Consider the following 16,388-nt stretch of genomic DNA (forward strand, 5'->3'; position numbering starts at 1 on the left):
TGACAGCGTCGCGGTCACCCTTTGAGAGCGGTTGGACGAGATGGGGACGTTGGAAAGGAGGTGAATTTGTGGTAGTAGCTGTTGACTTGTACTGTACGACTCTTGCTTGTTTTCGCTCTCTCGGTAGAGAGTGGGTTGTGGTTGGGCAGTACGACTGTTGAAAATCGTCTGTTGTCTCGTTTCTGAATCTCCGTTTGGTGGTTGTAGTCTCTCTCTCTCGCAGTGTGATGTTTTCTCTCGACTCCTAGCTCCTCGCTCGCACGCGCGCTCCCGTGGGCTTTAAAGTGTGGCAACGATGGACTCGAACGTGTAGCTGGTCATTGGAAGCGGTTGTAACCTGGTCATGGAATGTATATGTGAAGGGGTTTTCTTTCTGGTCGAGGGGGGGGTATTGGATGCGAAGGCTCTAGCGAAGACCTTGCAAATGGAACAAATTGTGAAATCTCGAACAAGATGTGTGTGTTCAAGTAGGTGTCTGTTCGGAAAAAAAAAAACGAAAAAAAAATCGAAGAAGAGAAGATGTTGGAAAAGGTAGAGAATCGAGGGGAATGGGGGGTAGAAGGGAGAGGGGCGGGTTGATGAATGGAGAAGTGGGAGGAAAGGGAAAGTGAGGAGTAGCAACAAGAAGTAGAAAAGTATAGGAGGAAGAGGGGGGCAGGAGGAAAACGGGAGGGCAGCGAGTGGAGGGGGTGGGCAGAAATCCAGTGCAGATTTACGAGCCTACGGAGTACGAGTACACGAGAGAGCGAGAGGGAAGGAAGTAAAAGCGGTAGCACAATAGTCTTAGAGACGGAGTGGGTGGCCCAAAGAAAGTGGGTAGGCGCTGTCGCCAGCTGTCTATTCGGGTTGTCCACCCGGCGGACTGGCGGGTTGTGGCCCTGTGGATTATTAGGCCCTGTGGGTGGGATATTTGGGGGGTTTAACTGAAAAAGAAGGAGGGCCCAACCGAGGGCGTGGAAGGGAGAGAGGGGCGGGACGATGGATGAGGGGAGACGTTGCCAGCCTATAGTACGTACTGGGTACATGTGACACTGGGACACGCTACACCACTCCAGGCGCGTGATGGTGGTACACATTACAACCAACAACTAGGGAGGGGAGGGGGTGGCTGAGAGGCAGGAAAGCTGGCCGAATAATAAATTTGTACTCTTGGGGCCGTGCTTGTGGCCGTCTTGGTCTAGGCGGGCATCCGTGCCATCAAAAAGAAAACAAAAGTCGGACCTCACTTATTGAAGCAGACAATGCATCACTGGACGATGATTAACCCATCCATCAGTCACCACACGCCACACACCACACACCACACACCATACACCACACGCCCCCCCCCGCCCCCTCCGCCGCCGCCCCTCGCTCTTTCTCTTTTCCCCTCCTTCCTCCTTCTCTCATCTCCCCCTCTTCCCCTCTTGTCCCACTTGCCCAACAGATGCGCCATTCTCATCCACTTCGACCTTGCCGTGTGCGTGGGTGAAAGATTCGGTATAGGCTATGATGTCCCTCGCCTCTTGTTTGCTTGACCGCCCTCCGACAAGTTTGTTCGGTTCATGCAACTCAATGCAAGCTGCAGTATTGTCCTGTGCCCTTTTTTCCCTTCTTTTCTTTTAACTAGGACCCGGCGCACGAGCGCGCTGCACTGGAACGGGCAGCGGGGCCCCTCTAACCCAGCGGGGTGGAGGGGCCCCTCTACGAGTACGGAGTACGTATGTTGTAACTTGGTATTCCCTCCTCCCAATCCGTGGCTGAGGCGAGGTGGATGTGGTGTGGATGGGAGGGGCGCCACTAGAGAGGACTGGGGGTTTCTGGGATGCCCTCTCTCAGTAGGTGTTACTCTGAGTACAACACAGAGTATCACTACTCCGTAATAGTGCTACTACTATTGCTTGGCTGATAGAACCCATTAACTAGTAATATTACTCTCCGTATCATCTGCTTACGAAGGAGGCTGGGGGCTGCAGATGGTTTGCCGTGTACTACGGCATATGAGTACTTATATTGGTAAGGCGTTCTAGAGACCATGAATGTCGCCAAAATTCTGCCAGTATGCTATTGTTAATTGCCCGGATTCCACCCCGGGCAGCCTACTCCATATTCTGTACCGTATCACATAGTCCGTAGTGCTCTGTAATACGATGGGACGTGTGCTAACATGGAAGAACCTCGACGACAGCGAGGGCCGCGGGCAGGCGTTGCTCCAGCAGGCGTGCTAATAATCCACCCAGCTTAAAAGGATGATGCCGCTTTGAGGTGCTGCCCACCGTGATCCATGATGGATACTACTACGAGTACGTACCCATGGCTAGGTGCCATTAGTGGTTAGGTCTAGTGCTCTGCTTCCCAGACTTGGGGCTCGTACTCGGTATTACAAGCCCACTGTACTCTCCGTGCAGCTCACACGCCCCCTCCACCAAGTTCAAGTACTCCCTACGCGTTTTGGCGTCGTATAGGTACTTGGCCTACTATGCGAGAATTGGTCCAGGGGCTCGTACCACATTGAGTTGTTTCCTTTACTATTATTACTACGATTATCGTATGAGAGCTTCCAGAAAATACGTGCATGTATTGACTGCCGTCTTAGGTATTACTGGGACTGCTATTTCTCGCACCTACGACTATCCTGTCTTTTGACTCTGGCGCATGAGACAGGGATGTGCGAGATCCCGCATCCAGCGAGGCATCTTGTCGCGCTTCCATTTCCACGACGCCGTATTTTCCCCCTATGCGGTCGTAATAACGGACAGGTGTGAATGCTGTAGGTACAAACGGCAGATGCACCTACCGTACAAGACTTGAGCTTTGCTTCTTTTGTGCCTGCCCCTCACTCCTTGCTGCTTCTGCTGCTGCTGCCCGCCGCCCCTCCCCCTCCATCCCTCCTACCTTTTTTTTCTGGTTCCTGGTTTCTCTTGGTCGTCATATCAATCTCACAACGAAATGTGTCATGTACGATTATGTTTTGACCAATCTACTTGCGGAACATACAACTCGAGTAGTAGATGAGCAGGTACAGAACGCACGATATTCTACTTTATCCCGACGTAAATGTTTGTTTTTTTTTACTTGTGGCCTGAACAACGTGTTTTTTTCTAGTTGTCTCCATCGCATCGTGACTAACAGTCAATGAGTTACTAGTCTTATTATGTCGAAGGGCCTCTTCCTTACTAAGTGCCAGCAAGCTCCAGTTGATAGCTCCATCCCATCGCGGGGAAAGCTCCCGGGTGCTCTAGGCAACCAGTGGCGCAGACCTATCTGCCATCATCGGGTCTCGCGGTCAGAAAGAGAGGGGCCAGGAAGAGAAAAAGAAAAAGAAAAAAAGACAGCAGTCGGGCGAGTTGGTAGCGCATTCTCACGTCGCAAGCGACCCACTTTATTTATGATCGAGGTTTTACAACTACTTCATAATGACTGCCACGAGAACAGACATGACTTGACGAAAGGGAAATGAGACCTTGGTAGTAATACGTGGTTTAGTTGCATACGTGTAGTGAATATTCATGCTTGGCTGTATCCTGTATTATTGTATCATTAGTCTAGTGCACGGATTAATCAACGGATGTACAGCCAATCGCTCCCGCCCGCGTTCCGTCCCGTTTGCCGCGCACTGTATAGACGAAGCTGCAAGCCACACTGGTTGGGTGCCAATGTAGGTGGTCGCGTGCCATTTGGACAGTGTGTATCGTGCAGTCTGTATATCACATCGCTACTGTATTTTGGGGCCTCCCGTTTAATTTCCTTTTTCTTTTCTTTTCTTTTCTTTCCTTTTCTCTTCTGTAATTTCACCAGATTCTCATTTGTACGAGCCTTGTTTGCGCCTAAAGTACTTGCATAGCCTTCCGTGGCACTCCCGTAACATCTACATTACTACGGAGTAATAGTAACACACTGTGAGTACTACGACGTAACAGCTTGTTAGTCCATTGCACTTGTACTCTTACGGATAGCCAGGGCACGAATGCTTATTATACGCATTCATGTACAATACTTGTACGAGTAGTAGTGCGAAATCCTTCGAGATTCAAATAACGTACAACGCAATGACCGTCGACAATGTTTTTTGTGTGTCCGTGTCACCCTTGTTTCTCCTTTCCCTTCCCCCCCTCCGTCTATTCCTATTCGATTTTCAGCCTATCCATCGGATGGCCTGCTCTAGCTACCGGTCATTCCGCTGCTTTGGGAACGAGTCATACCAAGTCCAGAGTAATAATTACTGTAATACCTACACAACCTTGACAACCAGCTACTATTATTAATACTCCTCCGTAACCAAGGCCCTCCAAGACAGGATCAGGCACAAAGTAAAATAATAATAATAATAAATAGTCCAGAGAGTCTAAGAATATCCATATCCTGTTTTATAATACTCTATAGGGATACACTAGGAACATTGCTCGTACTTGGCTTTCTATACCGTTACTTGTGTTGGACCAGCCACATCGTCCCAACCCTGTGGAACGGAACACCTCGAAATATCAGCCGTGTGAATCCATCCGGTGCTCTTGTTCCTCCCTCTACACCCCATAACACAAAAGCAAATATGAATGTCTTTTATCCCTTCCCTTTTGGACCATCATAATCATTTGTTATGCTCGTGGCCATGCCCGTGCGCGTACGAGTAATTTGCCTCCATCGCGAACTCAGGGGTTCGGTTCGCGCCTTCTATCGAGAGATTACAATAGTTTGACAACGTGGTAGTACATGTACTATATCTGGAAAAGGGGGAGCCTTGAGAGTAGGCAACTACGGCCGTCAGCCTCTAAGAACTCGTCCTTGCTTGATATCAATCAACATCTAACCGACCTACAACCTTTCATCCGAACAATCCCGCTAATACTGAGTCTCTCTTACTCGTATGTCCATCAAGTTCCTATGCATCCACCGTGTCATCTCTTCGCCGCTCGATTCAGGTCAATGCGTCTATTCCCGAGTTCGGCAATGTACGACTTACCAAATAGTCTACATGTATCATGTATGCCCTGGACCCTTTTTCTCCCTCTTTCTCTCCTTCTACCCCTCCCCCTCTATTTTCTTTCTTTCCTTCTTCTCTCTCCCTGTTGTTCTTGTTTGTGCGGGTAAAACTACCTCTCTACCTAGGAGTAATAATACCAAGTGTATGCAACAGGGGGATATGTTCTTGACCGACTATTGAACGCGGAGCCCAGCCCTGGTGATTACGAGTACGAGTACAGCTACTACCGCTACTGCGACCAAGGTATATAATGATAATTCCTTTCCCCATGACTGCTTGTGCATATGCCAACAGGTCCGGCGGGTCCTTGTTTAAAGCGGTGTGGTGGCTTCTTTATACTACTGATAATACTACCTATACACAAGCAGAAAGGGTTCACCTTCATTATTATCCGTACTTACATGGCAGTACTACTACTACTCCGTACTACACGTAATACCTATTTGCCTTCACACCATGCTCTGCACATGATGACACCGCAACTTTGCGTCAATTATTATATCCATATTTATACCTCTGGCTATTCTAGTCGTCGTCTTTCCTGCATGTGCCCCAGCAAGAAAACAGTAGGAGCATCAAAAGACGGCCCGTCCAGCAAGAGATGGATTACCTGCAGCCTGCAAGAAGCGGTGGTCTTTGGTTGGGAAAGAAAGATCTCTCAACCCGATAATACATCTCACAAGAAAGATGTTGTTAGTAGTCATCATTGGCATCATCGTGCCTGCGAGTATCGCGCATCTGAAGCCGCTAGGGGGAAAAAAGCTTGTGGGCCATCGACGGTCCGGTCCATCTTGGTGCATGCAGCTTTTTGGAGGGGCGGCCATGAATCGTTGTTCAATGTTCATTAATATTCCCTTATTTACATGTATTATGTAGAGAGAAAAATACCCGAAGTATTAGCACTAGCACTCGTACGGTCAAGTATTACCACGAGTAGGTGGTTGATGGCATTCTCATAATGCTAGAATTGCGCTACAAGTATTGGTCAACTCATTCCAACTCCAACTTACTCGTAGTAATAGTAAGTAATATTACTATTTGTAATGATATACAAGGCTGCACTCTCAGCCCGACATTTGTGCGTGTGTCACTACTCATATGAGTCAACCTGTATAAATTACTATGCACAACGCTGTGACCTCACTTGGGCAGTCTCGTCCTGTTTGTTTACTTAATGTGCGTCACGTATTATTAGGGCACAAGAAAGATCAAGAAACGGCCTGCTACACATCCTCGCATAGAAGGGGAGTACGGGTAGTATTAACTACAACATATTACTTGGAGAGTACGAGTTATGATACATGTACAGATTACAGCCTACTTATACAGGTATTATTGCAGGTATTAATACAGTGTTAATCGCGATGAACCGCATTGACCGGGAGACCACGTAACCCCCTGCAGAGATGATGGTCTGGCCCTTGCATCCCACCCTCGCTCACAGTCCGAACATTATTACGAGCCAAGTAATTCTTATAATGCATAAACCATGCCCGTATAATTCCCTCTCTCTCTTGTTGTAATCCTTTTCTTTAGTTTATCACCTTGATTGTGTGAGTGTCTTTCCTTATCCGATCCTCGGCATGATTTGCGCAAGGACTATCTTTGTCTTTTTTTTTTTTTTTCACCCAAGCCAAGGTGGAAGGACAACGGAAGGAGCGAAGAAAAAGGGGCCCGTGTGTGGGTGGGGGGATAGAATCTCTCATAACTCATGTCCTCCATGTTCTTCTTCTTTGGCGTTGGAGCGGACACTGTGTCCCATGTAGGGATATTTCGTTCAGTGTCGGGACAGTGTCTGCTTGCTTTGCTTTGCTTGCTTGCCCGTTTATTTTCTTTTCTCTCTTATTCCCATTCTTCCTTTGCTTTTTCTTTCTCACTCCCTCTTTATTCATTTTTATTCCTCCGTCCCTTTATCATTGATAGAGGGAAAGTAGAGTACTCTTCATGAAGGGAGGGGTAGTCAAACACACAATGGTAAAAGTCTTATATGTACGCCGCCGGTACGAGTCAAAGAAAAAAAATCACGTAAAGGTGTATTATGGAGTTCAGGGGAGAGCTGACAGGGCAGGCGGTAAAACTTGCCTTGCTGCTTGGCTTGCTCACCCGACACCTCTAGCACGACAGATGTGGGACCACGGACGAAATTCATTGAAACATTGGTGATCGTTGGGGACCTTGGGACCTTGGGTGATTCTGGTGCCAGACAAGCGGGACCGCGGCTGCGTCCCGGAGAGCAAGGGTCTAACCAGGGGGGGGTTGAACAGGGACATGCCCACTCTGAGCTCTCTTGCCTACCACCCCCGGGCAGCCCGACCAGGAGGTAGGGATGGGATTTTGCTCCACGTGGTGGAATTTGGGAAGGGGGAACAGAAGGGAGGTCAGAGAGAGCAGAGAGTTGGGGGGGGAAATACCCGGGAGAGGACAGCAAGGTCCCGCGTATGCTTTGGTTCGTAGCTTTCTTTTCTCTTGCCTGCTTGCTTACCCTCTTGGAATGCAGGTCGGGTTTGATCTACAACTTTGGTCTCGAATATTGATCTTGGTTTTCCGGTCTTATTACTGTTGTTGTTGTTGTTGAATCTTGAATCTTGGTCAGATCTTGAATGTTACGCATACTGCTGGCTCGATCGCCGTGTTTGAGTCTATGTCTCGAACTAACTCTGTGGCTTTTTTTTGTTATCACACTTACTTTGTAGCTTGGCTATGTACAAATGTGTGTTCTGGTGTTCGGTTGGTAGTCCCAAGGTAGGTACATTCCTAAGATGAAGATCTCATGTACATGTAGTGAGTTTTTGTATGTGTTTCTGTTTTATACATGGTACGTTGATGAACACACCAAGACGAAAGGAAATCATGTAGACATTGTTCATTGTATCAGCTAGTATCAAAAGAAAAAGTCAGGTGAGATAATTGAACCGCTCTGTCTTTTAACATCTACTCTTTCATGTCCTGCACCAGTAATATGTCGTAGTGTTTAGAGAATATCAGTTATCAAGATAACAGTCTGATGAATTTTCAATATAAGCTATAGGGTAGGCGCCCATGCAATTGGGGAACATAGTGTCGATGATATTATGGGATCGCGTTCTTCTAGTGAGACCAAACACTTTTGAAGGGTTAAAGAGTCGTGATTACCGTCGTGATTTTGCCAAATGTTTGCCTCGGTAGACTTGTCCGCAAAGACACGTGGACACAAACGGCAGACAAGCAACATGTTCGACAGAGAGTGTGACGATGAGTTGTTATCTACAGATTACATGTATTACGACTTACACTGCCGATATTGTTTGCAGGTCGGATACGAGTAAGCTGTACTCGTATATGTATTTGCATTGTTATGCGTTACTTTCACATCCACGAGATGTGATCAGTCGAAATACATAATAACAAACCGTCTTACCCTTTCTTTCTGAGTGTGTCCATCTCTCATCTTCTTTTTACTTCAAAATTTTTATATATATTTATTGTACGACTCGTACGATAGAATATTATATGTCTTGAATGTTTATTTTGTGCGACCACGCCACGCGACGCAGCCACATTACCAAAACCCCCTTATCTGAGCTGAAAAGTCCTGAGGCTGTAAGTGTAGACCTCTGCAGTGGGTTGAGGGTCGATCGGCAAACGTGCCCCTCTGATGGTGGCATGAGCGTCATAACATAATACCGTATACGCTTGTACATGTATAGAGTAGTTAAGCGACGGTCCGGAGAAGGCATCCGCGGACAGACGACCAATGTTATCATATTCAACGGGTACGACGTATTGTCAGGAGACGGAAGCCGAGGGCATTGATGTGTTTCTGAAAGAAGGAAGTCAAGGGGCTAATTCAGTAAGGGGCCCTTCTCTTTCTTGCCGTGCTTACTCGTACGGGTAAAGCAGAGACTCAAAAGGCTCAAAAGCAGGGCGATAACCGTATGTGTGTGGCCTTTTTCCGCTGATCATCTTTTCTTCCCACACCCGGATCGTGGTGTGGTGGGCATTGTGGAAAGAAAAGCAGCGCACGCACCGCTCATGGAGAGTTGATGTACTCGTACACGATATTACACCCTGGCCCCCTTTTTCATTACTCGTGAGTTGCTGTGGTACGAGTTTAGGGGGATGACACTACCGGAGGTAGTCTATGAGAGATGAGAGATGAGTGAACAGTTGCTGTCTCTCATAGGTTCTCATGGATAGGGGACTGTGTAGGCGTCCATGTACTCATACAGAAGGAGAGGTCGGGGATACATGCATAATGGTTTGTTCCCCGGGTTCCATACGTCCAAGAGGGAAGGGGAGGAGGAGGGGGAAGCGATAAGTTGTACCAATAGAGTGAAAGATAATATTCCGTACGGAGTACAGAAATGCAGACATACGAGTAGAGGTATATTGCTACCTGTACAAGTAGTACTACTACCAGCATTGAATGCTGTAGTACAGAGACTAGCAATAGAATGATAATGTAGTACAGTCAGCAATGGAGATGGTAATACGTTCCGTCTGACAGAGATAGGAAGAGAGGAAAGAGAGAGTGAGAGAATATGAGAATAAAACAACAACGGAAAAGACACAAGTTGATCAATCAATGCCAGTTCTCCGCCCTCCTCCTGTCAATTGGTAAAAAGGCCCGTTCTCTCACTCTCATAGTGCAGGACTCATGTCCTCTTCAGCAGAGCACACTCTTACTGCTCAGTGGTTCCTCCCGTTCCTTGGGTTCTTTCTCAGGCTTTTCTGAGAGTCTTACAGGGCCCGGGCCCTCTTGTGCTTCGCAATATTACTAATTAGTACTCGTATGGACGTAATCGACTCATTTAATTGACGTTTGAGTCTGTTTTATTTTTTGTTGCTCATGTACGAGTACCTACCTGTACGAGAGAGGTGGAAAGTATGTGCCTGTATGGGGAAGAAGGGCTACGGTACTACCCGATTGCTATTTGTACTGAAGGAGTATTACTACGCTGTAATACTCCATACATTATCACCGGTTACCTGTAGTAGAGGTAGTACTCTACTGGTATCATAACCAAATACTACTCTATCGTACGAGTAGAGAGGATCAATAATAGTACTGCTACCCCTATGAATGTCGTTATTTACTCATACTGACTGTATTGTATAACTAATGCAGTAGAGATAGACCAGTAGCGATACTAACAACTCCTTAAAGCTTACCAAACGCCCCTTGACCAACATACCACGTACAATAGCGTACAACTGTCAAAAAAAAAAAAAACCACTCCACCCACGAGATTGTCCCCTCCCCCCTCTCTGCACCTTTACGGTCCAATTAGTACTACTAAGGTAATAGCTTTCCAGTTGTTCCCTACTGCCTTTTACTACTGCGTGACACAGGAGTAGTTCAACGAGTAGCAAAACCCCCTCCTCTAGTCTCTGCCAATCTTCCTCAATTTTGGCGTTCTCTGTGTACTCTACTGCTGCATTTCGCCTGCTCTTCACTCCTTGGTGCCCTCGTTGGTGAACTCGCCTCCATCTTCTTCCTCCCCCCTCCTCCTTCTCCTCCTCCCCCACCCTCCTCTAGACGCCATTTACGACCGCCTTTCTTTCTCTCGCCTACCTCTTCTCACCCATCCTCTCCCCCTCCTCCTCTCCTCCGCTCCTCCGCCCCCAGTTGGGGCATTTCGTTCTCCCTCCGTACCACCTGCACCGAGCCGCACCGAGACGATACCGAAGCGATACAACCGGCTCTGGGCCGACACTCATCAGCAGCAGCTCATCCATCAACCGCAAACAGACAGGCGGCAGGCGAGTGGTGATGCTCCTTTGACTGTCGCCTGCCCCTTTCGCGCAGCCGTCGCTTCCTGGCTCTCTCTTCTGGCGAAATAATTTCGGATCATAGTATTCTTCTTCTTTCTTCTTTCTTCACCTGCTTCCCCTTGACGTCTCTACTTGTCGGACACTGGCCGCCTTTATTTATTATATCTGCATCATAATATACCGTTGACCCTGTTTCACCCTCTTCCATCAACTGTCTGCGACACACGCACTCGCATCGGTGCAATCTGCCCCTCAACGGCTGCGCCCCTCCGAGCCCGCCACTTCAGAACGGTTTTGACACGGGCGACCACCCGACGACAACGACCAAACACAACAGTCCTCCTTTGATCTCCCACTGACTCATCCACGTCCTCATTATCCTCTCCTCTTTCCCGCTCAACCTACTCTCTCACGACAAGTCCGACATCTCACCGACTCTCATGAACGGAATTGTGGGGTCACCGCCCCCGGGCGCCATGTATGTTCGTGCATTGTACGACTACGAGGCCGACGATAGGACCAGCTTAAGCTTCCACGAAGGAGATGTTATTCAGGTCATCACTCAGCTAGACAGCGGCTGGTGGGATGGCGTAATCAACGGAGTCCGAGGCTGGTTCCCCAGCAATTACTGCCAGACCATCACCAGCCCCGATGACCTGCCCGATCCTACCCAGTTCCCCCCCCAGTTCGACCACCTTGACGACGATGGCGACGACGCCGACCCGTACGATGACGGCTACGAGCAGGACGACGATTCAGAGTTCGATGGCCCTACCGCACTGCCTATCGAGGGCAACGACATGGCCGACAAGTCGCGAGCCGACTTCTGGATCCCCCAGGCAACCCCCGACGGCCGCCTGTTTTACTACAACATGATGACGGGAGAGAGAAGCATGGAGCTGCCCTTGGAGCCCCCAGTGTCAAACGAGACTGGCCCCAGGGACCGGATGAACGTGTCTATCCCTGAGAGGACCCGTCTACCACCGGAAATGATGGCCAGGGGCCTCACCCAGGACGAGGACTACGACTCGGCTACCTCGGTTTCAGAGGTAGAGGGTGGCCATGTTCGCGTCACACGACGTGGTACACAGGTATGTATAGCCACTCTGCACTCGCACCGAATTCCTTCTATTTTATACGCCCGACTCGTATATTTTTATATGTTTCTGTCTAACAATGCTCCTTTATCCTCCCGCAGAGCAACATCCAACCTCGTGGATCTATCAGCACCATGCTTTCGCCCTCGGCATCCATGGACTCGATAAACGGCATGTCAGCTGGTGGTCGCCCCCGCCACGACACTATCTCTACCGGCCAGCTTGCTCCCGGCCAAACGCACAACATGGCCTCGGCTACATCTTTTACGAGCACCACGTACAACATCCCTACCACCACGGCCGTACCCAAATCATTCTTTGATGATGGGGCTAGCCCGCCCCTGACGTGGAGCCTTCTCGTGGGCAACATGAAGCACGCCATTGACCAGTACCGCGATGCAATCTCTAATAGTAGGCGCTCTGAGTACGTTGCACGGGCCGAGGACATTTCGGACCATCTGCGCTTGCTCCTCGCTGCCGGGTCGGGCACCACCGATAACCACTCGGGCCAACCTTCTATCATCTCCACCAACAAGGCTCTTTACCCTCACTTCCGAGACATGATGTCCAAGTTCTCCAAGCTCGTCATCTCCTCCCACATCGCAGCCGCAGACTGGCCGAATGCCGAATCAGTACAGAAATGTCTCCAGGAGGCAGACGGCGTGCTCCTGGGTGTCTTCAGCTACGTCGAGGTTGCCAAGCAGCAGCGTGGCGAGGATATTCCACGCTTGTTCCCCGGCTTCGTCGTCGGAAGCAACACCGGGGGCAGCTGGCAGAACAACGGCCTCGGTCCTCGAGACCCTATCATCGTTAACTTCCTAGAGGATGAGGAGGGCGTCATGGAGCCCACCGCCATGCTTGACGGTCAGCTTCTGGCGAGGCTGGACGAGTACAAGCGCATGCTGGTGTCGAGTATCCGCGAGCTCGACAAATGCCTCGTCACCCCCGACAAGATCATAACCCCGCAGCGCCACGAGCTGGTTGGCAACAGCGTGTGCCTCAGTGGTGGCAGGGTTGTCGAGGCCTTCAAGTCTTGGATCTCCATGATCGAGTCTATAGATCTCTCGTCCCTCGGCAACACCTTCCAGACCCCACAACTCGCCGACTTCAGCGTCAACAAGCAGAGCCTGTACGATAACATTGCCGATCTTGTCCTCAGCTGCCAGGCCGTCGCCGGCCCGCTGGCTGACGAGTGGGCAGAAGTCCGCGGTGAGGCTCTTGAGAACCGCTTGGACTATGTCAGGCAGTGTGCCAGGGCCCTGGAGACCAACTCGGCACACATCGGCTTTTCCCTCCAGCTTCTCCAAGAGCAGGTGCAGATCAATTTGCAGAATACGATGCCACCGCAGAATCAGAGGCAGCAGGTCGACTCGGGTGTCTGGGCCGACTACGTCCTTCGGACCCGCCACTTACAGAGGGGCGAGGCCATGTCAAGCGACCGCATACACCAGCGCTCAGACTCGAGGACTACGGACACGCGACCACCGTTGCTTACGGCACAATCTTTCTCCGAGGGTGACCCGCCGCCGGGTGGGTTTAGGAAGGGTGATGCGGCCAAGGTCAAGAAGATTCTGGGCGAGGACCCGACGCCCCAGACGACTGTCGCCGCTGCCGAGGAGATTCCCCCGTTCCTGCTCCTTGACTTCGAGCACGAGGTCTCCTGGGAGACCAAGACGTCACCTCCCACGGTCAAGGGAGGTTCCCTTCTGGGTCTCGTCGAGCAGCTAACACGTCATGACAAGCTGGACTCGAGCTTCAACAACACGTTCCTGCTGACGTACCGATCCTTCACCTCGGCTCGCGAGCTCTTTGAGCTTCTGGTCAAGAGATTCGGCATCCAGCCTCCTCCCGGTCTCAGCCAGACTGAGTTCGAGACGTGGCAGGCCCGCAAGCAGAAGTTGATCCGGTTCCGCGTGGTGAACATCCTCAAGAACTGGTTCGATGGCTTCTGGATGGAGGATTATAACGAAGACTCGAAGCAGATTATTCGTGACGTCTACAGCTTCGCCAAGGACACAGTCAAGTCGACCGAGACTCCCGGGTCGCAGCCGCTCATGACAGTTCTGGACCAGAGGCTCAGCGGCAAGGAGGCCGGTGCGCGTAGGATGATCCAGACGCTCAACCAGAACACACCATCGCCCATCATGCCCAAAAACATGAAGAAGCTCAAGTTCCTTGACATTGATGTGACCGAATTTGCCCGCCAGCTCACCATCATCGAGTCGCGCCTGTACGGTAAGATCCGCCCCACCGAATGCCTCAACAAGACGTGGCAGAAGAAGGTGCCCGAGGGAGAGTCGGAGCTGGCCCCCAATGTCAAGGCCCTGATCCTGCACTCGAACCAGATGACCAACTGGGTCGCCGAGATGATTCTCGCCCAGGCGGAGGCCAGGAAGCGTGTTGTTGTAATAAAGCACTTTGTTGCCGTTGCAGATGTAAGTCTTTTTATATCTGCTATCTTGCTCTGTCCTATGAGACAAGAACAATCAGCATTATCCCAAATTTTGATATCGCATATCACTCACACTTTCAAACACAGAAATGCCGCGGAATGAACAACTTCTCAACACTGACATCCATCATATCGGCGTTGGGAACGGCACCAATCTCCCGTCTCAAGCGCACGTGGGACCAGGTTCCTCAGAGGACTCAGGCTACACTCGAATCGATGCGGCGCATCATGGCTAGCACCAAGAATTTTGGCGAGTACAGAGAGCAGCTGCATGCTGCTAACCCGCCGTGTGTTCCTTTCTTCGGTATATTCCCCCCCCCTCCTCTCTGGTTAGGGGTACTACCTAAACCCCACCCTACCTGATACATGTAGTTCTGACATTGGCTGACATACGTGCTACGCAATAGGTGTGTACTTGACCGATCTCACCTTCATCGAAGACGGTATCCCCTCCATTATCAAAAAGACCAACCTCATCAACTTCGCCAAGAGGGCCAAGACGGCCGAAGTCATTCGCGACATCCAGCAGTACCAGAATGTCGGGTACTCGCTGCAACCCGTCCCCGAGCTGCAGGACTATATTCTTAGCAATATGCAGGCCGCTGGTGACGTTCACGAGATGTACGACCGTAGTCTGCAGGTTGAGCCGCGCGAGCGTGAGGACGAGAAGATTGTCAGGTATGTTCCCTCTTCTCCCCAACCATAGAACCAAATACTTATTCCTCGCCACAGGGTACTGGCCGAGTCTGGGTTCCTTTAAGTGGCCACTTGAGGGACACCCCCTTTTCTCTATGTAGATAGTACGCTACAACACGCCAGGCTGGGGACACGCCGGGCCATGCCAGGAGCAGACAGTGTTCCTGAAGGGCAGTCCGAGTCACACAGATGCTAAGGCATAATGAACTAGCCAGGACATGCAGCGTCCGTGACCAGATCAGGCTGCTCGCCACCGACAATTGCAAAACGCTTTGACGAGCTGCAGCCCGGCCCAATCTCTGGGATTTATGATACGTGAATAAATAATCACGGCATCACCGCTCCAGATGGTACTTCGAGGGTACCAAGAATCCATTGGCCACGGCGGGAAGAGTTTATAATTTTCTATTATATACAATTCTTGGATATCATGTTTTCGAATTATCGGAGAGAAAAAAAAAGGAAGAGGCAATGACAGCACGATCAACAGAGGAAGCTTCAGAGGAGGATATAAATGGGACCCAAGTTCTGGATGTCCGAGCAGGAGGTATGACGAAGAGTTCATGACTACATATGACGCCAATTAGTGTGAAAATTATAAATATACCTATACATATAAACATATATATATATTAACGAGATGTGAGAATCAACTGTTTTGCTTGTTATGTTTACATGTGTAAAGTGAGACACGTGATCATGCCATTGATGACGCCGTTGAATACTATTCAACCCGCCAGGCTTTGTACTCACTCACATTTAATGGCTAAATGGGGTTGGTCTTTTGGTTGACACAGGAGATTTATTAACATCAACTTGGTATGAAATCAAACTTTAGCTAACTTCATGGCCGATATAACGAACACTTGGTGCGCACACAGATGAAAGAAGGAACGTAAGTATAGGATCAATGCATAACGTTACATTTTTATTTTATTTTTAGATTTTTCATCGTAAGCCTTAACGATACATACACGTGGTTAAGCGAGACTAGCTAGTTAGACCAAAAAAGCAGGAAATGATATAGGAGCGCGCAAGCTAAACGACCATACCGCCCTTAGTGGTGAAGCTTGTTCTTGATGCGGTCACCAAGGCTGGGCTTACCACCGTCGTCATTGTCACGGTCGCCAGAAGTTCCGTAAGAGTCTCCCTTCCCGGAGGAGCCGTAGGAGTCGTCATTGCGGCCGCTAGCAGAGGAGCCACCGTAACCACCGGCACCGCCAGATGAGCCGTATGAGTCGCCCTTGGAGGAACTGTAACTGTCGCTGGTGTCACGGCCTGAGGAGCCGTAGCCACCACCAGTGGTGGAACCGTATGAGTCACCCTTGTTGTCAGAAGAGCCGTAGTTGTCGCGGCCCGAGGAGCCGTACGAGTCACCCTTGGAAGAGCCGTAGGTGTCGTTGTCACGACCCGAAGAGCCGTACGAGTC

At 49.9% G+C, this 16,388-nt stretch overlaps 2 protein-coding genes across 2 annotated transcripts in view; one reads left to right on the plus strand and one right to left on the minus strand.

Annotated features, from left to right (window-relative positions):
* Positions 1 to 11,133: 11,133 nt before the first annotated feature.
* Positions 11,134 to 15,023, plus strand: GMORB2_6841 (uncharacterized protein; the record flags this gene model as incomplete). Its single annotated transcript, XM_035468808.1, has 5 exons — positions 11,134 to 11,778; positions 11,913 to 14,246; positions 14,351 to 14,567; positions 14,671 to 14,941; positions 14,996 to 15,023. Coding segments are annotated over 5 exons (3,495 nt in total), but the record flags the coding sequence as incomplete, so codon positions are not given.
* A 993-nt stretch (positions 15,024 to 16,016) lies between these two features.
* GMORB2_6842 (uncharacterized protein) overlaps positions 16,017 to 16,388 on the minus strand; it is a gene marked incomplete at both ends in the record, with an annotated part of 847 nt that continues 475 nt past the window's right edge. Inside the window, 2 exons of the mRNA XM_035468809.1 lie at positions 16,017 to 16,337; positions 16,384 to 16,388. The exon at positions 16,384 to 16,388 is cut by the window's right edge and continues 330 nt beyond it. Coding sequence (XP_035321943.1) covers positions 16,017 to 16,337; positions 16,384 to 16,388 — 326 coding nt within the window. The remainder of the gene's footprint in view (positions 16,338 to 16,383) is intronic.

The sequence above is a fragment of the Geosmithia morbida genome (genome assembly GCF_012550715.1).
Source record: "Geosmithia morbida isolate 1262 chromosome Unknown scaffold_6, whole genome shotgun sequence".
NCBI lineage: Eukaryota > Fungi > Ascomycota > Sordariomycetes > Hypocreales > Bionectriaceae > Geosmithia > Geosmithia morbida.